This window comes from Canis aureus, chromosome 13 (assembly GCF_053574225.1).
Source record: "Canis aureus isolate CA01 chromosome 13, VMU_Caureus_v.1.0, whole genome shotgun sequence".
Classification (NCBI taxonomy): domain Eukaryota; kingdom Metazoa; phylum Chordata; class Mammalia; order Carnivora; family Canidae; genus Canis; species Canis aureus.
In genome coordinates, this window is record NC_135623.1 from 56,239,023 (window position 1) to 56,261,761 (window position 22,739).

The 22,739-nt window shown below is 44.3% G+C and overlaps 2 protein-coding genes and 1 long non-coding RNA gene across 13 annotated transcripts in view; 1 reads left to right on the forward strand and 2 right to left on the reverse strand.

Annotated features, from left to right (window-relative positions):
* FHIP1A (FHF complex subunit HOOK interacting protein 1A) overlaps nt 1-12,241 on the forward strand; it is a 233,731-nt gene extending 221,490 nt beyond the window's left edge. For 9 of the 10 annotated variants that reach the window (XR_013351016.1, XR_013351009.1, XR_013351012.1 and 6 more), the window contains 2 exons: nt 4,719-11,317; nt 11,392-12,241. Coding sequence is in view for 1 of the 10 variants with exons in the window: in XM_077846361.1 (XP_077702487.1) it covers nt 4,719-4,972 (254 nt within the window). In the remaining 9 variants the exon portion in view is untranslated. Of the gene's footprint in view, nt 1-4,718; nt 11,341-11,391 lie in introns of those variants that run through there. The other variant, XM_077846361.1, reaches the window with a different exon arrangement.
* The window catches only part of GATB (glutamyl-tRNA amidotransferase subunit B), a 107,499-nt gene that overhangs the window by 6,640 nt on the left and 78,120 nt on the right, over nt 1-22,739 (reverse strand). Inside the window, exons 12-13 of one of the 2 annotated variants that reach the window (XM_077846362.1) lie at nt 14,403-14,537; nt 11,481-12,933 (exon numbers count right to left, since the gene is read on the reverse strand). In XM_077846362.1, the coding sequence (XP_077702488.1) occupies nt 12,805-12,933; nt 14,403-14,537 (264 nt within the window). In that variant the 3' untranslated portion in view covers nt 11,481-12,804. Of the gene's footprint in view, nt 1-11,480; nt 12,934-14,402; nt 14,538-22,739 lie in introns of those variants that run through there. The other variant, XM_077846363.1, reaches the window with a different exon arrangement.
* On the reverse strand, nt 1,140-11,337 carry LOC144282548 (uncharacterized). Its single transcript, XR_013351019.1, has 2 exons — nt 10,308-11,337; nt 1,140-10,207 (listed from the first exon to the last, which is right to left on the reverse strand). It is a non-coding gene; the product is annotated as an uncharacterized LOC144282548 (long non-coding RNA).

Below are 22,739 nucleotides of genomic sequence, written 5' to 3' on the forward strand. Positions count from 1 at the left end.
CAGGGTGTGGAGCTGAGGGCACAGATGCTGACCGGCCTCCCCGGCCTTCCCTGACCCACACGTTCTGGTGGGGGTCACTCATACCTTGTGCTTTGTCCCAGCTGCAGACTGCTTCATGGCAGTGGCCGCCAGGTGTGTGTCCAGGGGAACTTGATCCCACCACATCCGGTTATCAAATTAGCCACGCTTGATGCTTTCAGAGGTCTGTGATGTTCGTGAGGCTTTGACGTGCAGGAAGCTTGCCTCAGGGAAGAAGACTCTCCTTTAACGGAGTTGTTCAGATGAACTCCCCAGCTTCTTTCAGATTCCCAAAGTGACACCCTCCTCTCAACTTTCAAAATCTCTAAGCTCATAGAATGAGACATGGTCCTGTCCCCTCACGCAGCGCTGACTCCTGACGCATTGAGTGTGACGCGATCGCCTACAAATAAATGAGTTGAATCCGGGAGTGTGAGGGTCCTGACAGCGGGCCAAACATTGGGGTTTGCGGCGTCGGCGTGCCGTGGACGGGGAATGAGTCTGGAATGGATTTCTCGCTTAACTTTGAGATCTTGCTAGAATTAGTCTTGAAAACCCTCTGTTGCGGCTTTTCAGACCCAGAGCAACATTTTAGAAAACCACTCCTGAGTCTGACATTTATTTGTACTTCCCTTCTTCCCTCCTTTTCCTTCAGGTGCCTGGGTGCTTGTTAGGATGGGTGGAACCCAGGTGCCTGGAGCCAGAGTTGCTCGGTCACGCAGGCCCTGCAGTCCCTTGGCCTCCAGGCAGCCCTGGTGAGAAATGGGCCTCCTCACTAACGCTGCACACAGAAGCGAAGGTCCACGTGGGCAGACTTCCTGTGCCAGCTGTCACACAGTCCTCCTTGAGACTGCTGATCTCTGGGCTCAGCCACTTCCCCTCAAATCCTTTCCAAACCATAAAGGTTGTATTTACTTGTATTTAGTTATCTTCAGAGTCCTTTCAGATCTCTAGTTCTGGAAGGGAGGTTGGGTCAGTGGTATTTTCTTTATTTTTATTTTTATTTTCTTTATTTATTCATGAGAGACACAGAGAGAGAGAGGCAGAGACACAGGCAGAGGGAGAAGCAGGCTCCATGCAGGGAGCCTGACGTGGGACTCGATCCCGGGTCTCCAGGATCACACCCTGGGCTGAAGGCAGGCGCTCAACCGCTGAGCCACCCAGGGATCCCTTTACTTTTTTTTATTTTTAAATATTTATTTATTTATTTAAATTTATTTAGTATTTTCATTTTATAGAAAAGGAAGCAGAGACACTGTGCAATAAGCTAGTTGCCAGGTAGGAACTATAACTCGGGTCTCCTTGCTGTTGAGCTGAGGGCCTAGTGGTGCTTTGTGACACCCCGAGGCCACTCCCATGCTGATAGCACCGCCCTCTGTAAGGGTTTCCCTGTGAGTCCTCATGGGCATGCTCCTGACTTCATCAGTGAAGACAGTTTTTTGTTTTTAAAGATTTGATTTATTCATTTGAGAGAGAGAGAGAGATAGCAAGAGACAGAGCACAAGCAGTGGAGAGGGAGGAAACAGACTCCCCACTGAGCAGGGAGCCGGATGAGGGGCTCAGTCCTGGGACCCCGGGGATCATGACCTGAGCCAAAGGCAGCCACTTAATTGACTGAGCCACCCAGGCGTCCCAGTGAAGACACTTTTGGTTCTTGGATTCAAGTGGGTCAATGAGCCTTAGTAATGACACTTTTTTTTTTTTCTTAAGTGATGACACATTTTGGAATTCATGATCAAGCTAGATAAATGAGTCACAAAAACCCTTTTTGGGGGAAAAGAGGAGTGAATGTGAAAGAGGAAGATGGAGATGAGGAATGTGCACCAGTTCCAGGGAGATCAGGTGTGGGGAAGACCTGATGTTGGGCAGCTCCTTCCCTCCTTCATTCAGTGAATGTTTATTAGCTTCTATGAATAAGGAAGTGTGCTGGGGGCTGTGCAGGCCACATCACCCATGGGCTCGGCTCTCAGAAATCTCAGTCTGGGAGAGGACTGAAAACGTAAGATCACGAGGCTGGAGGGCAATGCAGGCCTTAGCTGGTTAATAAAATAAGGTGGGAGACTAGAGCAGAGAATGGCCTCTGGGCCAGGAAGCGGAAGTCTCTGTGGAGTCAGGGGCAGCGACGTGATGGATGACCCTGCCTCTGTATACGTTACACATACTGACTCACTGTTTTTTTTGTTTTTTTTTTTTTTTACCTCCTTTTTGTTCATTTATTGAGGTATAATTAACATATGATGTTATATTACTTTTAGGTGTACAACATTGAATCAACAATTCCGCGCATTTCCCCGTGCTCACTACCCTAAGTGCGGTTACCATCTGTCACCACACATTCTTGCAGTGGTAGTAACTATATTCCTCATGCTTTACTTTTCATCTCTGGGACTTACTTATTTTATAACTAGAAATTCGCACCTTTTAATCCCCTTCATCTATTTCCCCCATCCTGCTGCCATCTCTCCCCGGGCAACCACCAGTTTGTTCTGTTTCAGTCTATTTTGTCTTTCTTTGTTCATTTTGTTTCTTAAATTCCACATATAAGTGAAATCATATGGCATCGTTTTCTGTCTGACTTATTTCGCTTAGTCTAATGCCCTCTAGGTTCATCCATGTTGTAACAAAGGGCAAGATTTCATTCTTTTTTATGGCTAATGCTCCATTACATACACAGACCACTAGATCTTTATTCATTTCCTCCATCAGCAGACATTTAAGTTAACTTCTATATCTTGGTTATTGTAATGCTGCAGTGAACATAGGGTTGCACAAATCTTTTCAAATTAGTGTTTTTTTCTTTGAGCAAATACTCTGAAGTGAATTATGCATATGATAATTTTTTTTTAACTTTTTGAGGAAAGCCCATACTGTTTTCCACAGAGGCTGCACCAGTTTGCATTCCCACCAACAGTGCAAGAGGCTTCCTTTCTCTCCACATCCTCGCCAACGCTTGTTATTTCTTGTCTTTTTGATTCTAGTCCTTCTGACAGATGTAAAGTGGTGTTTCATTGTGGTCTCATTATTCAGGTCTTCTGCCAACATTTAATTGGATTGTGTTTTGGTATTGAGTTGCGTATTGACTCATTTAATCCTCAGAGCAACTTTTGACCCATGAGGACATCAAAGTACAGAGAGGTAAAGCCACCTCCTTGATGCCGCTCAGCCCGTAAGTGGCAGAGTCTGTGCTCTTCTTAACCACTGCCCAGTGTCTCTTGGGACTAGTAAGAGTTAGAGGTGCAGAGAGCTACGGGGGAGGGAATTCCATGAACAGAGTCTTGGCCTGGAATCACCGCCCACGAGTCCCACTCCTCACTGTGGTTCAGGCCAGCTTCCCTAATGAGCTTTCCTGGGCTCTTTGTAGAGCTGTGGTGCTGAAGGACCAGCGTGGGGGTGCCAGTGGGTGGTCTCCCAAGGTTGGCAGTGTGCTTCAGGGATGTCAGCGCTTTTGTCCTCTATTGTCAGGACATGTTGTGTGTTTCTGCCAAAAGGTAGCAGCAGACTGATTTTCAGCAACTTTTCCAGTTCTTTATGGCATGAACTGTGATAAACTTTAATCTAAAAGATATTTAAAGCAGTAAAGCAGAGAATTTTTTTTAACACTAAAGACTATAGTAGTGAGATGTGGAAAGTACTATAAATGTCAAGAATTTTTAGTGCTGTAGTTATGCGACACTCAGAGTGTTGAAAAATGGGACTGAATTCTAAAAAGCAGCCAAAATAATGAAGAACTTGAATGTAATGATTTATAAAGAGTAGTGAGACTGTTTGAATAGGGGCAGAAGGAGGCATAAATAACCCCTATATATATATGAAGGCTGAAGACATTTAAGAATTAAGTAGTCAGGAAAGTTGAACCATTTTAATTAGTAAAACTGATTTGATATGGAAATGCAAATCATTTGAATATGTTAAAGTTTGGGCTCAGCCCAGACCCCTGTTACTGAAACTGAGAAGGAAACCCCTGGAAACCTTTCCTAAAGGGAGGCTTCCAAGCCACTTACTGCCACTGGATGTCCATGGTTGTGGGAAGTTGCTGGTCTGGTTGGTCTTACCGGCACCCAACTTCCTCTCCCTTATTTCCAACCTTGAAAAAGCTTTTTCCATTCTGTTCTCCAAAGACAGCTGGAGGTCCCGGCCGCAAGCAGCTGAGGGTCCTGAGGGAGCCCTTGAGGCCCGAGCTGCACTGGGAATGGCTGTGTAGTCCAGCATGTCTCCTGCGGCAACGTTATGTGATCGGGCCTACTTGGTAACGGTAGAGTAGCTCCCCCCAGTACCAGGAGGCTGGGGAGAGCAAGTGGAGCCTCTGGACTCCCCCAGGTAACACACGGTTAGCTAAGTCTTCACCTGGTTGATGCAGTGGCTTCAGTTTTTCCCTTTGCCATGTCCTGGGCATAGAAGGTTCCTGATCAACCTATTTTCTTGCTACGCTTTCTGCCTAAATTTCCTTACACAGGATTTGGGGTAAAACTCTTGTATCACGTGCCCTCTGCTGGAGGTTATCTGCTGTGCAAATACGCGAGCCACAGGGTGGATATGGTGTGTGTTCAAGGGCTGTGTCTTCAGACTTCAGTTACAGGAACTGAACCCACGACTGGTTCCCTCAGACGCCACCCCTCAAACACACATACTTCACTTAATGAAAGGATGGACGTAAAGGACTATGGAGGGGCACCATGTGACCGTTTTCTTTCTGGTTTCAGATCCCATTCAAGATGCTTCCAGGACAGGAATTGGCAAGAACCTTTTGGATGGTCCCCCAAGAGTGCTTCAGCCCTTCCTGACAAACAGAGCCAAGGTGGCTGGGGTGCCGCCAAGCCTGCCCCTGCCCGTGAGGAACACCATGCTGGCCGCTGCCCTCTTCCCCGAGTTCCTGAAGGAACTGGCTGCCTTGGCCCAGGAACACTCCATTCTGTGCTACAAGATCCTCGGCGACTTTGAGGACTCCTGTTGTTAGCTTTTTTTTTTTTTTTTTTTTTCTAAATAGAGGTTCTTGTTTTTTAAGGTTTTAGTGTCTTGACTGAATGTTAAATGCAAAGCTGCTTACAGAAATTTCTACTTTGATATTTCCTGACAATACTTGATTTGTGGGGAGGGCAATTTTCTGTATACCTCCTCTTTCTCTAGCCGGGTCTTTCCACCTTATATAGAATGTAAGTCTCATAAGCTGGTGGCTCCTTTGGCAGGTTTTCCTTCTTCCTCCTCCAGTTTTTTGGTTGTTAAATTCTCCCATCCCTTTGAGTCACTCATCTTGCAGCTTAGGTCACACTAAGCCAATCCTGGGGTTCAGTGATTTCTGCAGGTGCCCCGGGTCAGAAGGCTGAGCTGTTCAACACACACGAGGAGTGCACATCTGCTCCGCTGCCTTCTGTGTTCTGGCTCCATTTCACAAAAGGGAAGAATAAAGATGGAGCCCCTCTTGCCTCCATCACGCAAGCACACATCTTATGTCCCTTTCCATTTTACTTCCAAGATTTGCACTCTGCCCAAACCGTGTTGCCTTATGGTACGGGCAAATCCACCGGTCTCAGCTCTCTGCCTGGGAAGTCAGATGTAGTGGTGGAGAATTTGGAATGCAGGGAAATTTTCTTGTTGCTTGAGAGCTTTCTTTAATCAGTATATCACTACCTAAACACTGGAAATGGCCTTATTTTAGTAAGATTTGCACAAAATTAAATATACAAACTGTTACATTGGGTTTTAGGACTTTGATCTGATGAAGCAAGCAGGGTATCATACACTTCTGTATCATTATTTTTTAAGTGTTTTATGAAAGGCAAACAATTTGTGAAGCTATGTCACAGTGGGTTTTTTGGGGTTAAGGGGAAGTATGGAGTGGGGTGGTGGGAGGAAGGATAAAGGTAAACTAAATGCAGCCTGTAAAAAATACTGGTCACTGTTTTAGATTCTGTGTGCTTTCTCTAATATGTTGCACTTTGCAGAGAAACAGGAACTGCACAGCCTCTTTGGGACCCGGGATGGAAGTGTGAACAGGTCACGGGGAGCCCTGCAAAGCCAAGTGCCTGCTGGTGACTCACTGCACACAGAAATGCTGCCTTCTGAGTAATGGGGTTCATTAGAAGGCCCCAACATGATGTATTAGCGCCTCTGTGCTGCTTTGCAGCCTGCTCCAGGAGGCGTAATTATACCTAGCGCCAGTCTCCTTAAACCACCAAGAGGGAGAAACACACACAATAATTGTGCATTAAAAATGAGACCATAAACAGCTGATATTTGTGGATATCCAATTCCTGCCCCCACCCCTTATTTTGTGCAGGTGAGAAGCACATAACAGGGGTGGGCCTCCCTGTCTGGAGGGAAATTGGAAGTCCCAGCTCTCCTTGTTTTCTGTGTGGGCATCGCTGCTGGGCCCTGGGGGCAGCCACAGGTCTGGCCATCATGCCTCTGGAGAATGGGTATGGGCTTAATCAGGCCCCTGGCACAGGAGAGCAGTGGGGGGACAGAGTCACAGCTGAGACCCTGCAGAGCAGAGGCTGCTTTTTTGTGCTTCATGGATCTTGTCGCAGCTTTGTATTGAGAGAGCGCCAGCCCAAGGAAATGAAGATCCCAGGAGATCTGGTCTGGGCTAGGAGGCTCTTAGCAGCCCGCCTCACAGTGTTTCCCAGTCTAAGCAAGAAACCAAAGATACCAACCTATTGTCTATTTCTGACTTCACATCCATCTGTCTTGGAAAAGGTTTGCCCAGCTGTGGTACAGCAGTGGGAACGTATGAGGCCTGGCAGACTGGCCTGCTTGGGGCTTCCTGGCACTCACTGGTATAGGCAAACTCCCGGGTATCCGATGGAAAAGAACTTGGCTTAAGGTAGAGAAGAAAGAACAGGAAGATGGGATTTAAGCTGTAATTTATTATCCTCTAGCTTTGTTTTGCACAAGTATTTATCTTCTGGTTTGGACTTGTACCTAAAATGTTAAAGTCGTATCTGGAAAGTATATTCCTCAGCTTTTTGGTTTGATGTACTCTTCTCTCCATTATCCAGTGTTGGTGTCTATTCTTCTTCAGTCCATGTTGCTTTATTAGAGTATACCACAGGTCCGCATAGAAGGTGCCCTTTTAGGAAAGAGATTGCTTTTGTGCCTCCTAGCATTTTTAAAAATAGGTATTGAACTAGCCTTACCTTAAAGGAGGACAGAGATGACCCAGTGTCTGGGGTGGGAGGCAGGAAAATTAACTCCTATAATGGGGTGCTGGTAGCAAACTCCCATGATGACCCTACTTGGAATTGGAAACTGGCTCATCTGTCTGAATCCGATATAGGCCTCCTCCAGAGTATTGTGTCCAGGGGTTTTCAAAATGAAGTCAGAAATTTGATCTGGAAATACATTATAGAGAACTGGAAAACCCACACGGTTGCGGGAAACAGCCAGATTCAGAGAATGGTGTAGACATAACAGAGGAGAAACAGCAGAATCCCGAGGCTACCAAAGAGCAAATCCTGAAGGGTTCGGAGGAATGACCCTCCATCTAGGCCGATATGAAGACACTGTGCAGCAGGTGGGTGATGATGGGAATTCCTTGGTGGGCAAAATCATGGTAATGTAGAGTATTCCAATCAAAGTAAGGGGTGAGGCCCTTAGAAATGTGTATTTTGTAATGTGTTTGAGAAAAATTTGTAAAGATACTGGCATGCTTTAAAATGTCCCAGAGGGTGGTCACTTTCCCATGTGACAGGCTCCCAGACACTGTGCTATTTGCTGGAAGGCACAGAGGGCGCAGACCCTTACCTGCAGCCCCGAGGTTGGCGTCACTGTGTCTAGCCTGACGATCCTGGGCAGTGAAAGCCACTGCAGGGTTCCTGGAACCTCACACATAATTTCTCCATTCATAATGCAGGGTCTGAGGTAAAGTTCTAGATGGCGTGAATTTTATGATTCAAATTATAGGCTGAGCACTAGGGTATTTAAAATAGATTTTTAGAAATGACCAAGTAAATGTTTTTAAAAATTTAAACAAAGAAATTCCAGGTGAGTTTAGCCTAAAATACCATTTCTTTGGGGGGTGGGTGGGTAAATTACAATTTCCCAGCCATGAAATGGAGACTCTGGAATAACCAATTAGAGAGATGTGATTTTCATGATCAGTAGATATACTTCCTTTCTCTGGTATTTAGAGGAATCGTGAAATTGCCCCCCTTTTTCTAGTACTGTCTTGGAAAATACTTTGATGTACTGATGGATTGGAACTGAGGTCTGTGTCACGTGTAGGGAGGATGCATCCAGTTCTTTTTTGGGTCCTCAGGAGTACCTTTTCCTTAGCAAGTGGCTTTAAGTCAGATGTAGTTGTTGATTTTCAATCCACTGAGACATCATGGAGCCATGGTGTTGTCAGGAGAACATCCTCTTACACTTAGAATCCAGAGACAGGATATGAGACTGTTCAGGTTGCCTGTTCAGGTTGGGCAGCCAGTGGTACTCAGGGTGGAAAGATGTTTTGACATCTCTGAATCGGCATGGTTGCCATGGTTACATGGGTTGACTTGTAGATCTGTTTAGAGGTTCAGGAGTGTATAAGGGCTGCTCATTCTAAATCTGGATCAGTGTGCCTAGGTCGTTTTCACGGGAGAAGCGCTGCCCTGGCCGGGGTGGGGCGTGATGTGAAATGTGTGCAGCATAAGCTCCAGTTCTCATTTAAGGGCAGTTCAGTTTAATTGCTAATTACCAGTCCTGTATTTACTGAAATGGCTGTCAAGCTTGCCATTTTTATGAAACACTTTATTGCAGGACAGCTATTATTGCACGTGCTACTTCAAGTCACTGGCCCAAGCCGGTGTAATTTGTGGCTTGCTGTGAATCTCGGCCAGCTCTGCAGTGTTAGCTTTTCCTGGAACCAGCAGTCGGTCCTCTGGTGGCTGGGGCCACCCAGCTCTCAGTCATTAAGAAGGTATTCTCAGGCCCCTTCTCGCTTCAACCATCATTCTATAAATCACACAGCACTAATTCTCCATCAGATCACAGCTTAAAACAGAACTCTGTCGAACTGGTTTATACTCCATCCTTAAATCACATCACTGACGAAACATTTTAAGAAAATGGAGTTGACGTTTTTCCTTTTTGAATGACCATCATAAACCTAATGCTTTAGAAAGAGCTCTTGGAAGACTAAGAATTGTTTTCAGGATAATTTTGCCTCAGTAAATCCTCTCTACATTCAGGCATTTATTAGGCCATTACTTGTTTTGGAGGACAGATTATCCTGGCAGCTCATTAACTGGATAAACGGGTTTAGTGTAAGATTTTTGGTGAGGTCCTACAGGGAAGAGGACAGGAGGAAAAGTGGGGGGAAGCCTTTAGTTCTTTGGTGTCTGCACTTGGGATTCTAAGACAGAGGATCATTTTAGCTAGGACTGACCCTTCCCATCAGGTCACTGTGAATTCCGTTCCCGTCTCACGACATGTGAGTAAACCTAACTGTCAGCCACACAAGTTACAAGGCTGCCAATAGGCACCGTCGCTATGCATTCGATATGTAGTTCAGGCATCTTTTGGGGAACTTAGATTTACTATGTCATTTCAGAACCTGACAAGGGTGATGGAAGCTCTTAGGCCAGATTATAAATTTCATGCAGCTGAGGCTGCAGAAGTCTGTGCTTCCGAGTAGGTCTGTTAACTTTTTATTGGGACAAGTCTGCAAAAGACCTGTAAGGAGGCCCCTTTTTGCCCTGGAGATATTTTTAAGAGGGAATTTGATCTTACTTAAATGATTTTTGCTAATTTGTTTGGCTAAGGGAGGCAATGGGAGAGGATTTCAGTCAGATTCTGTCCATCTCCTGCTGTAGGGTCAACTGTGTTCACAAATAATCCATGGATACATTAGTCTAAAACCTGCCAGGGAAGCATGGTAGCCATTGCCATGCTGCTTTTGGTAATGGTAAATAACAATGGCCTTTGAGAGAGACTCAGTGTCTGTTTTTCCACCAATAGTCACTATGTAGAACCCTTGAAAGGCTGCAGCACATCCAGTAGAAATGAGAAACACGGTGTGAACTCTAGGTCATTCCCATAAGCTGTGTATTGAATTAACTAACTCAAAGCTCTAGGAGGGTGTGTACTTTCAAAAATTCCCTAGCCTGCCTTCTTCCAGATAAGCAATAATTACAAAAGTGTATGTGTGTGTGTGTGTGTGTAAGCTCAGCTAAAACATGCCAAACTTGGTATAAACAACAATTAGCTAGGACTGACCCTTCCCATCAGGTCACTGAATTCCGTTCCCGTCTCACGACATGTGAGTAAACCTCACTGTCAGCCACACAAGTTACAAGGCTGCCAATAGGCACCGTCCTGGGGCGTGTATACTTTGAACGATAGGAAGAGAAGTTCACCATGTTGCAGAAGCCTGGACAGAGTCAAGTAGCTCCTTCCTAGACCCAGATGTCCAGGATTTAAAAGCCTACTGGTTGGCAGCACCAACCTCCCATACCAAAAGGCCCCACAGAAAGCTGTCCACTAATTTTATTATATAAATTCAATCACCGTTCACTGAAGTTATTCTGTGCCACATTGTGTGCCAAGTGTTGAGGCTGATGTTAACCTCCCACCAGAACCAACCAACCAACTCATTTTCAACTAATAGAACACATGGTTTGGGCCATGGTTTATGGCCAGGTAGAGCTGGGTCATGCCGACCTGAAGAAGAGCCAGTTTTCCAACACACCCCCATCCCCAGCCTATAGGTGTGTGGGTTCCAATGAAAGACGGCAATGGCTTTACCCGTGGCACCAACTCATACATTTTAATGAGATTTTCATCAGAACAGCAAACAACCAGACTAACTTCTCACTCATGGAAAGACTATGAGCAGAGCCATACTTGTGAATTTCTGACACTGTTGTGCAAGCACATCTTTTGACTGTATGGTCAGGTTCCAAGTAACATACCTGAGCTGTGCTTTGACTTTTTCTATTACCAGTTACAACACACCTGTCCAATTTTCAGGATGTCAGAAGTGGGCATGCAAGATCATGGGGCAATTGTCAGAGGTTGACAGTCATCAATGTAAAGATCAGTTCTCATGATGGCATTTTTCTCTGGAAATGATCCATACTACAGTTTACATTGGATGTAACAGGTTGGGTAAATGTCTTCATGCAGCTGCCCCCAAAGCCTTGATTTAAAATGGCCTGGAAAGTTCCCCGAGTGTCTTCTGTAGAGTTTGATGTCCAAGAAGCCAGACTTTTGGTGAAAAAGGAATTTGTAAAACCAAGCTGAACCATGTTATTTCTAACAGTGATCCTGCCAGGAATCGGTCTTTGATTGCCTTTGCCCCTCTGTAATTCAGACTTGCAAGGCGAGGGGAGGGAATGGACGCTGCCAGAATCGGTCTTTGATTGCCTTTGCTCCTCTGTAATTCAGACTTGCAAGGCGAGGGGAGGGAATGGACGCTGCCTTTTTTCTCTCAAAAAGAAAAATACTTTACTCCAAGGTCCAGTAGTTTTCAGTATTGGAACAGAATGGATGAGGGGCACACAGCCTCCTGGGTGAGGTGACACAGTCCCTCACAATCCTAAGTTTTTTTTTTTTAAACCTTACCTCTTCATGCTTGTCTGGAATAAAGCACACAGCTGGTCTCCTTTCTGTCCCTGCCTTCTCGACGCTTCTGTCACACTCTTAGGGAAGTCCTGAGTAACCGCCAGCTGCTGGAGCACCATCCGTTGCCACGCTGGCCACAGGGAGGGTCTGCTCTTCTCCAGTCTCCCAGCTGCCCCTGCGGCACTACTCGTGATGGCAATGCCCGGACTCTTCTTAGTAGGCTAGGGGAATTCAGCATAAACGCGGAGACTCCAGAGTCTGGTCTGTTCCTTATGCCACGGTTTGACATGTGCTTTTAAAAAGGAGCATTTGAGAAATTGGTCTTTAAGCACTCTGAGCCAGAGGTAACAGGCATGCAGTGCACGGAGGGGCGCTCCAGTGCGGTAGACAGATGGCATTACTGTCCCCAGCACAGGGGCAAGGCCAACCCAGGCTTCATGAAGATGTTAACCGCACCGGAATTACTGGTAAAGGTCAAGATTTTGATGTACTAGTTGATAATCTTATTCTTCCCAGGCAAAACAAATCAGTTTAATGTTACAGCTTTTTTCCTTTTTATCCTTTATCTGGCCTGGGCGGTGGGGCGGAAGAGTTATCAACTGCACAATCTTTGAAGTGTAAGTTAATTTTTTATGTGATATTTCAGTATATATTTTATTCATTAAATTTATTTGAAAACTTCTGTGTGTTTGTTTTGTTTTCCTCTTAATCCACAGATGGAGAAAGGCTAGTAAGAAAGACCAAACCCTCCTCCCCATCTTCAGAGGCCTCCCGAGACAACCATGTGTTTACAGCATGTCGATTCTGCTGTGGTTTTTAGTCCCACTCATCTACTTTCAGGTCTCAAATACTGCGTCTCAACCATGGTCTCTCTTGACCACTGCTCATTCCTGGCACCCAGAGCAGTGCTTGGTTTTTGGGAGTTACTCAGAAATATTTGTTAAGGAACTGCAGAATGAGGCGTTTTCTTAGAATGGTGACATCATCTGAAATGGTGCCTCCTTTAATTCAGAATCACTGAGCACTGGAACGTGCTATTTGCTAACCACTGCTGTGGTTGGAGCCATTTTGAGGTCCATGAAGCAACTGGGCTGTCACTACTGGTCTGTGTGAGGGGCATCCTAGGGCTCCAGCTGGGGCCAGGGCCTGGGAGGCACCAGCTCTGTCGAGCCCCTGAATGTCAGGTGTCCCAGGCTCTGGTTCTCAGTCACGGCCGCCCACTCTCCCTCAGGGACCCAAAATGGCTCACGATGACAGCTTCTTCTCCAGGATCTCCTTTATCACAGTCGGGTCTGCTCGGCTGAGAGTTGCTTTTCGGACCAACCCAATCAGTTTGTTTATAGCTCTGGGGTTTCCCCTCTTCATGGCCAGTACCTTTAAAGACAGAAATTGTTTTACAGGAGAAGATAATGACGTGCATACTTAAAAATACTAAATTAAGGTTTATGTTTACTGGAATTTAGATTGTTTCTATTCTGTTAGCATTAGATATTAAATGAGAAAAGGAAGAGGGGTGGGTGAGCTCCTGGGGTGGTTTCTGGGCTCCTGTCACAGGGCATGTTTGTCACTCTGCTGTTTGATGAAAGTGGACAAGAGGGCTGTGACGCATCATGACTGTTTGCCCAGAGAGAGAGCAGGTGCACAGGAACAAGGCCGTGCTCCTGGGTGCCACAGTGACAGGAGGACATGGAGCTTCTCAGTCTTGGGGGTGAGTAACCTCCCTAAGAGGAATGATCTAGTCTAGTCAGAGCGAGGTCCTTCTCTAATCCTCCAGTGGTGTTCAGCAGCCACTGAAATGCACAGCTTTCTTCCTCATCTTAACCCCCTGCCAGGAAGACATGTTTATCAGAAAACAAATCCACAGAATGGCAACTCTCCCAGAGCATTTGGGTTGGGGGTGCACTGTGGTGGGCAAGATGGGGACTATGGAAGCAGGAGGCTCCAGATTCCTATTGAACAGCCACGGGCTGCCAGGGCCACCCACTCTGACCTCCTGCTCGGCAGCATCTTGATGGGTAATAACACGTGTGAGTGTCTGCACTTGGTGCCGGAGAACGAGTCCAAAACAGAGAGTGTGTCTTAATCAGTCACTACAGATGAGGCAGGAAGATGGAGATTGCCCAGACGCAGTGCAAGCTCATTTTCCTTATCGAGAGCTCTTTTCAGAGCTGTTAGTGTTCCTGGCAAGCCGATGGGTAGGTGGGTATTATTCTGAAAGTGATGCTAGCAATTTTTTACCCACTAAAAAATCTCTAGACAATGTGATTAGACTTGGGGAGGGAGGGATGGTGGTACTCTAGCTTTTTTATTTTGTTCTATGCTCAGAACACAAAAGGACTTGGTTTTCAGGTATGCTCCTGTCAAGGATTTTCTCCATAATTTACAAATAATTTTCCTTTCTGCCTTTCTACCCACCTTTCAAAGGCAGGGAGCTAACGGGTCTGCCTATCTTTCTTTCCTTTCTGCAGTCATGCCTGCTCGTTTATTAGTGAGAGGTCTCCTTATAAAGCAGAGCTAGCTAGAACACATTCAAAGTGCATCATGCTGGGAGGTCAAAACTTGGACCTAGGGAGCTTGATAAACACCCCTGTAAACTGAACTCCAGGAGATTAAACCCCAGAAATGGATATTCCTTATAGGAAAAGTTGTCTTTTTCTAATATTCGCCTAATTTGAGCTCTTGACCTTAACTAAAAACAGATAAAATGTATCAGGGGCTTCCTGATGCAACTGGGCCAGCCCTTATCAGGAGAGGTCTCAGGGCCACGAAGGGGAGAGGTGGAGAGGCTGTCGCCGGGTCCGCAGGCCGCCACGGGGACCCCTCACCCTGCAGGCCGTCCTTACCACTTGCGGGTGCTCCTCCATCACAGCGAGGCAGACCCGGTCCAGCGCCTCTCCATCCTGCATCAGTTCCAGCTGCTTTTCTGAAACAATCTGCGATGGAGTCTTCCCTTTACTCCTCCATAATTCCTCAAACACCTACGGGCCAGAGCGGGGAGGGCGGGGTGGGGCAGAGACATGAGCGCTTGCCTGGCTCTCCAGGCTGCACCCAGGGCGGGGGGCGGCAGGGACGCACCCGGAATGAGACTGCTGCAGGGAGCCCCTGGCCAGGCTGAGCTGCACATTGGGAACAGAGCAGGCCGCGGGGGACCCTTGGCACCGGCGGGGTCGGTGCACGGCAGGGGGGCTGGAGGAGCTGCACCCCGAGGCCGAGCCAGCAGCAGCTGGGCCCACGCCGCCAGCACCTGCACGGAGGGAGGCCGTGTTGATGAGGGCAGCACGGCCGAGGGAGGTAACCGCTGCACCGAAATAAAGTCCCCAAAAAAGCCTGCTGGGAATTATGATCTTAGGGGGGCAAGAGAGGGGCCCCATAATGAAGCTACAAAATGGAAAATAACTAAAAACACAAATCCTAATCCGCAGGGGCCTGTGCCACGCCACATTTATCCCCTACTGGTAGAGCTAGACCCGAATCTGGCTAGGATAATTAAGTTAATGGTGTATTTTTCTTCCTTTTTTTTTTTTTTTAAAGCAGTGACAAATCCCCAAACTTATCAAAGTAAGGGAAAAAGGAATACATTTTTAAAGAAGGCCTAGCCTAGGGGAGTCCTCCTCCTCCCTCTTTTTTTCTGGGGTGAGCTGGAAGGGGTGGGGTGTGGGTCCCCGGTTAGTCTCTGGCACCCCCTGCATCTCCGCCTGCAGCCAGGACCGGGCACACAATGGGCCTTACGGATGTTCCGGCTGAAAATGGGCCAGGCAGGAGCCCTCCTCCCAGACAGGCAGGGCTTGTCAATAATTCGCACACGCAGCGGAACAAATGAAGGGGAAGGTGCCGGGAATCTCCGTAGGGCTCAAAGTGTTCCCCGATCTGGACGGAAATAACCACGAATATTTGTCACAGCTACAAGGTCCCCGCCTCCTCGGCTCAGCCGTCAGAATGCCCCCCGCGACTGTGGCCCAGCGAGGTCCTGGGTGGGCCGTCCCATGGGCTCCAGCACTGCAGCCCTGGCTGCTTCTAGAAAACCTGCCCCTGCTCTTAGAAAAACACTTGAATGTATAAGCCTCTTATCAATTTTGCAACTACTTTTCTGCCAGAAAAATGGGTAAGGCACTGAGGGCGAGGGCCACAAAGGCACGTAGGAATGTTCCATGCCTTCAACAAACGTATAATGGAGTGCTGGCAGCACAGGAACTGGAGGGCGGAACGATGTGTGACGTAGATTATACGCAGGGAGCTGCCGAAAGCAAGTCTGAAGAGTTTCTCTGACCTCTTTCCCTGATACGTTTTTCTTAAACAGACTTAGAATACTGCTGTAACCATTCTAAGAGTAAAGGGTAGGGCTGTCGGATCAAAGCGGCAGGGCAAGAGGATCCTGAACTCGCCTCGTCCCGCGGACCTGCCAGCACTACGGCCACACACAGAGCAGCCCTTGCTGACGACAACCCGGGGACCAGCAGAGCAGCGCTTCCACAACTAAAGATCGAACAGAAGAGCCACGCGGCGATGGGCAGGAGGGGCAGAGATGTGGTCTAGTCAGGACCCACGAGCCTGCTGTGGGCCTCCACGAGCAGGACGGATACCACAAATGCTCCTTCCTGAGGAGCATGGGGTTCAGGCCCCACATCAGGCACCCTTGCCTTGGGGACTATACCCCGAAGATGAGCACCCCTCCTCCCCAATAATGTCTGCCTTTAAAAATCAGCAGGGAGAGCAGGAGGGCTATAGGAAACAGAGTCTGCACTTCAAGGGCTGGCACATAAACTCACTCTGACACCCAACTCAGAGGCAGCAGTTTGCAAAGTGCTTGGACCACAAATGAAGATTTATTGGCTAATCTTAGAGTATGTGCCAGAGGTGCATGGATCTGCGGGAACTTTCTTGGGCAAAGGAAGCACTGATGGGCGCCATTTCTGAGACTCTCCATCTACCTTGCTAGCACTGCTGAACCCACCCAGATGTTCCCCTACAAACCCACCCTGCCTGTCAGGGACACCCCCAACAGTTTCTGTGTACCACACGTGGGAAGTAGCTGGGGCTGTCACTACCCCAATGTGGCTCCTGCTCTGCTGCACCCAGTGGGTGGACTTGGCTGGTCCTCATGAGCATACCTACAATAGTCACAGCCACGCATTATAGACAGCTGGGTTGGGGGCCGCCCAAGCTCTCCAGTGTGCCTGCAGCATTAATGGCCAAGTACAACAAAATAGTGCATGCAACCCACAGAGGGAACACCCCTGGAGTACTTGGTTCTAGTGACCAGGAGACGCTGTGTTTCTGGACCCCACAGGACACCTACAGAAGGTTATTCTTTCGAGACTGGGACATGTAGGCTGATCTGCTTAATACATAGAAACAAATACAGAGAGGCAAAACGAAGAGACAGGGGAATACGTTCCAAACAAAAGAACAAGACAGAACTTCAAAACAATGAACAAATGGAGATACACAATAAACAAAATGGAGATACACAATATACCCAATACGGAGTTCAAAGTAACAGTCATGAAGATGCTTGCCAAACTCGGGAGAAGAGTGGAAGGACACAGAACTACAACAAAGAGAAAATATGAAAAAGAACCAATCACACTGGGGGTTATTCTGTATGTTGGTAAACTGAACACCAATAAAAAATAAATTAAAAAAAATAAAAGAAAAGAAAAAGAACCAATCAGAGCTGGGGGATACAGTAACTGAAATGAAAAATACCGAACAAGGAATCCATAGGAAATGAGAGGATGCAGAAGAATGGATCGGGCTCTGGAAGATGGTAGAGGAAATCTTCAAAGGCGAAAAGCAAAAAGAAAAAGAAAGAGAATCTTAAAAGCAGCAAAAGGAAAGCAACTAGTTCTGTACAAGGGAAACCCCAGAGGACTCTAAGCTGATTTTCCCACAGAAGTCTTGCAGATCAGAAGACAATGGCATGATATATTCAAAGTGCCAAAAGGAAAAAACCTACAACCATTAATACTACACCTGGCAAGATTATCATTTAGAATCAAAGGAGAGAGTTTCCCAGAAAGAAAAGCTAAAGGATTCCCCACTAAACCAGCCATACAAGAAATGTTACAGGGGGGACGCCTGTTACAGGGGCTCCTCGGTTAAGCGTCTGCCTTCAGCTGAGGGCTTGATCCTGGAGTCCTGGGATGGACTCCACATCGGGCTCCCTGCATGGAGTCTGCTTCTCCCTCTCCCTATGTCTCTGCCTCTCTCTCTCTGTGTCTCTCATGAATAAACAAATAAAATCTTAAAAAAAAAAAAAAAAAGAGAGAGAGAAATGCTACAGGGACTTCTGTAAGAGAAAAGGAAAGCCACAATCAAAAGTAAGAAAATTGTGAAAGAAAAAAAAAAATCTCTGATAAAAGCAAACATACAGTAAAGGTAGAATGAACGTTGAAAGACAAAAGTAGTAAAACCAACTCTACAAAAATCAGTTAAGGAATACACAAAATAAAACAATCTAAAATATGATATCCAAAACACAATGGGAAGGGGAGGAAAAATGTAATCCTTTTTGAATGTGTCTGAACTTAAGTGATCACCAACTTAAAAAAGGCTGCAGTATACGTAGGGTATTATATTCTGAACCTCATGGTAACCACAAACCAAAGAACTAATAATAGACACACACAAGATAAAGAAAAAAGAAATCCAAACATAACACTAAAATTCATCAAACCACAAGGGAAGAGAGTAAGAGAAGAAAGGAACAGAGATGAGCTACAACAACCAGGAAACAATGAGCAAAATGATAACAAGTACATACCTACCAATTACTTTAAATGTAAATGAACTGAATGCTCCACTCAAAAGATACAGGGTGGCTGAATAGATAAAAGAAACAAGACTCCAAAATGCTGCCTTACAAGAGACTCCTTTCAGACATAACACACACAAAGACTAAAGTGAAGGGATGAAAAAAGATATTCTATGTAAATGGAAATGAAAAGAAAGCGGAGTTGCCAATAATTGTATCAGACAAAATAGATTTTTAAAACAAAGACTGTAAAACAAAACAAAGGGCACTATGTAATGATAAAGGGATCAATCCAACAAGAAGATAGGACAATTGTATCTATGCACCCAATACAGGAGGACTTAAATACACAAGGCAAATATTAACATAAAGGGAGTAACTAACAAAAATACATTTGGCTCTTGAACAACATGGAAGTTAGGGGTGCTGATTGGCTGTGCAGTCAAAAACCATACAGAACTTTTGATTCTCCCAAAAGTTAAGTGCTACTAACTTAAGTACTAAACTTAAGTACTAACTACTATAGACCAGAAGCCAGATAACACATCAGTCGATGAACGCATATTTTGTAGTTATATGTATGAGATACTGCATCTTTATAATAAACTAGAAGAAATAAAATATTAAGAAAATTGTAAGAGAAATACATTTCTATACTGTACTTATCAATACTGTAAGTTGTCTGCTCACAAGAATCATGTCAGTACCTACATCAATCTTGTCTTACACAAAACACTGTTAGATGTCTTACAACAAAAATAAGACAAAGTGAAAGAAATTCTTTGTTTACAAAACGAAAACTTTCTAATGTATATTGAAAAAAATTATATATATAAGTGGATTTGTGCAGCTCAAACCTGTATTGTTCAAGGGTCAAATGTACAATAATAGTAGGGGACTGTAACACCTCACTTACATCAATGGATAGATCATCCAGACGGAAAATCAATAAGGAAACAATGGTCTTAAATGACACACTAGACCAGACGGACTTAATAGATAAACACAGAGCCTACCACCTCAAAACAGCAGAATAGATATTTTTTGCAAGTGCACATGGAACATCTCCAGGACAGATCTCATGTTAGGCCACAAGACAAGTCTCAATAAATTTAAGAGGACTTATATCAAGCATCTTTTCTGACCACAATAATGTGAAACTAGATATTGATTTCAAGGAAAAAAAAAAGCAAAACACTGGAAAGCACACAAACATGTGGAGGCTAAACATGCTACTGAATAAACAATGGGTCAACAAAGAAATTAAATTCGAAATTAAAAAAAAATTCCCTTGAAACAACCGAAAATGGAAACCTAGCATTCTGAAATCTATGGAATGCAGCACAGGCAAATGTTCTAATAGGTAAAGTTTACAGCAATACAGGCCTACCTCAAGAAACAAGAAAAGTCTCAAACAATCTAAACTTACACCTAAAGAAACTAGAAAAAGAAGAACAATACCCAAACTTAGTAAAAGGAAGGAAATAATAAAGATCAGAGTAGACATAAAACAAATACACACACAAAATTCAATGAAACCAAGAGCTGTCTCTTTCAAAAGATAATCCAAATTGGCAAACTTTTAGTCAGACTCATCAAGAAAAAAAATAGGTCCCAAATAAATTTGGCAATGAAAGAGAAGTTATAACTGATACCAGAGAAATACAAAAGATACTGTGAAAGCCTATATATATGCCAACAAACTGAACGATCTAGATAAAATGGATCAATTCTTAGAACTGATTTGAATGAGGAAGAAGTCGAAAATCTGAAAATACCAATTATTAATAATGAAATTGAATCAGTAATCAAAATTTCCTAACAAACAAAAAGTTCAGGCCTAGATAGGTTCACAGGTAAATTCTACCAAACATTTAAAAAAAGAGTTAATCCCTATATTTCTCAAAGGATTCTAAAAAACTGAAGAGGAAGGAACACTCAAATTCATTGTACAAGACCAGCATTACCTTGATAACAAAACTGAGGACACTACAAAAAAAAAAAAAAAAAAAAAAAAAAAGTCATAGGCCAATGTCCATGATCAACAATAGATGCAAAAATTTTCAACCAAATATTAACAAATTGAATTTAAAAATACATTAAAAGGATCATACACCATGATCAAGTGGGATTTATTTCAGGGATGCAAGGATGGGTCAATATCCACAAATCAATCAACATGATACACTACATTAACAAAATGAGGATAAAAATCCTGTGATAATCTCAAAAGATGCAGAAAAACTTTTTTTTTCCAGAAAACCTTTTTTGACAAAATTCATCTGTTTATGATGAAGATTTACAATAAAGTAGGTATAGAGGGAACACACTTTACCATATTAGAAGCCATACATGATAAACCCAAAGCTAACATACTCAATGGTAAAAACTGAAAGCTTTTCCTCCATCATCAGGAACAAGACAAGGATGCTCACTCTGGCCACTAACTTCAGCATAGTCCTATAAGTCCTAGCTTAGTTCTAGCAATCAGAAAAGAAATAAAAGGCATCCAAATGGGTAAGGAGAAGTAAAACGATTACTATTTCTAAATGATATGCTATTACACAGAGAAGACCCTAAAGACTCCACCAAAAAACTTTTAGAATAAACAAATTCGGTTGCAGGATATAAAATTAATATACAGAAGCTGGTTGTGTTTTTATAATAATGAAATACCAGAAAGAGAATATCAGAAAACAATCCCATTTATCATGGCATCAAAAAGAGTAACATACCTAGGAATAAATGTAATCACGGAAAGAAAGACCTACACTCTGAGAACTATAAAATATTAATGGAATAAACTAAAGATGATAGAAATAAATGGAATAATATTCCATGCTCATTGACTGGAAGAATTTATATTGTTAAAACGTCCATACTATCTAAAGAAATCGATAGATTCAATACAATCCCCATTAAAATATCAATGTTATTTTTCACAGAACTAGAACAAATAATCCTAAAATTTGTATGGAACCACAAAAGACCCTGACTAGCCAATGCAAGCTTGAGAAAGAATAAAGCTGTCATGTTCCCTGATTTCAAACTATACTCCAAAGCTGCAGTAGTCATAGTAGTATGATACTGACACAAAAACAGACACTAGGTCAACAGAATAGAATACAGAGCCCAGAAATAAACCTATACTGGTATGGCCAATCTATGATAGAGGTGGCAAGAAATAAAATGCAGAGACGATAGCCTCTTCAATAAATGGTGCTGGGAAAACTGGACAGCTACATGCAAAAGAATGAAATTGGACCACTTACTTATACCACTTACAAAAACTAGCTCAAAATGGATTAAAGACCTAGATGTAAGGCCTGAAATCATAAAACTCTTAAAAGAAAATAAATGGTAAAATCTTGGACACTGGTCTTAGCCATGTTATTTTGAATTTGTCTCTTCAGGCAAGGGAAATGAAAGCAAACATAAACAAATGGGACTACATTAAACCAAAAAGCTTTTGTACAGTCAAGGACACCACCAATGAAATGAAAAAGCAAGCTGCTGAATGGGAGAAGATATTTGCAAGTGATATATCTGGTAGGGGGTTAATACCAAAAATATATAAAGAACTACAACTCAACACCAACACCCCCCCCCCAATAATCTTTTTAAAAAAAAAGATTTTATCTATCTATCTATCTATCTAATCTAATCTAATCTAATCTAATCTAATCTAATCATTTATGAGAGACACAGAGGCAGAGACACAGGCAGAGGGAGAAACAGGCTCCCTGTGGGAAGCCGGATGCGGGATTCTATCATCCCAGGACCCCAGGATCACGACCTGAGCCAAAGGCAGATGCTCAACCACTGAGCCACTCAGGGGTTTCCCACGGAGGTGTTTCCCTCCCCTACCCCCACCCTAAAAATCTAATTTAAAAATGGGCAGAGGGCTTGAACAGATATTTTTCTAAAGAAGATATACAGGTGGCCAACAGGCACATGAAAGGATATTCAATATCACTAATCTGAAGGGAAATGGAAATCAAAACCACAATGAGATACCTTCTGTCAGAATGGCTAAAATAAAAATACAAGAAACAAGTGTTGACAAGGACGTGGAGAAAATGGAACCCTCGTGAACTGTTGGTAGCAATGTAAACCGGTGCAGCCACTGTGGAAGACAGTATGGAGGGACCTCAAAAAATTAAAAATAGGGATGCCTGGGTGGCTTAGTGGTTGAGCGCCTGCCTTCAGCTCAGGGCGTAATCCTGGGGTCCCGGGATCAAGTCCCACATCGGGCTCCCTGCATGGGGCCTGCTTCTCCCTCTGCCTGTGTCTCTGCCTCTGTGTCTCTAATGAATTAAAAAAAAAATTAAAAATAGAACTACCATATGATCCAGTAATCCCACTTCTGGGTATTTATCCAAAGACAATGAAAACATCTATTCAAAAAGATATATACACCCCTATG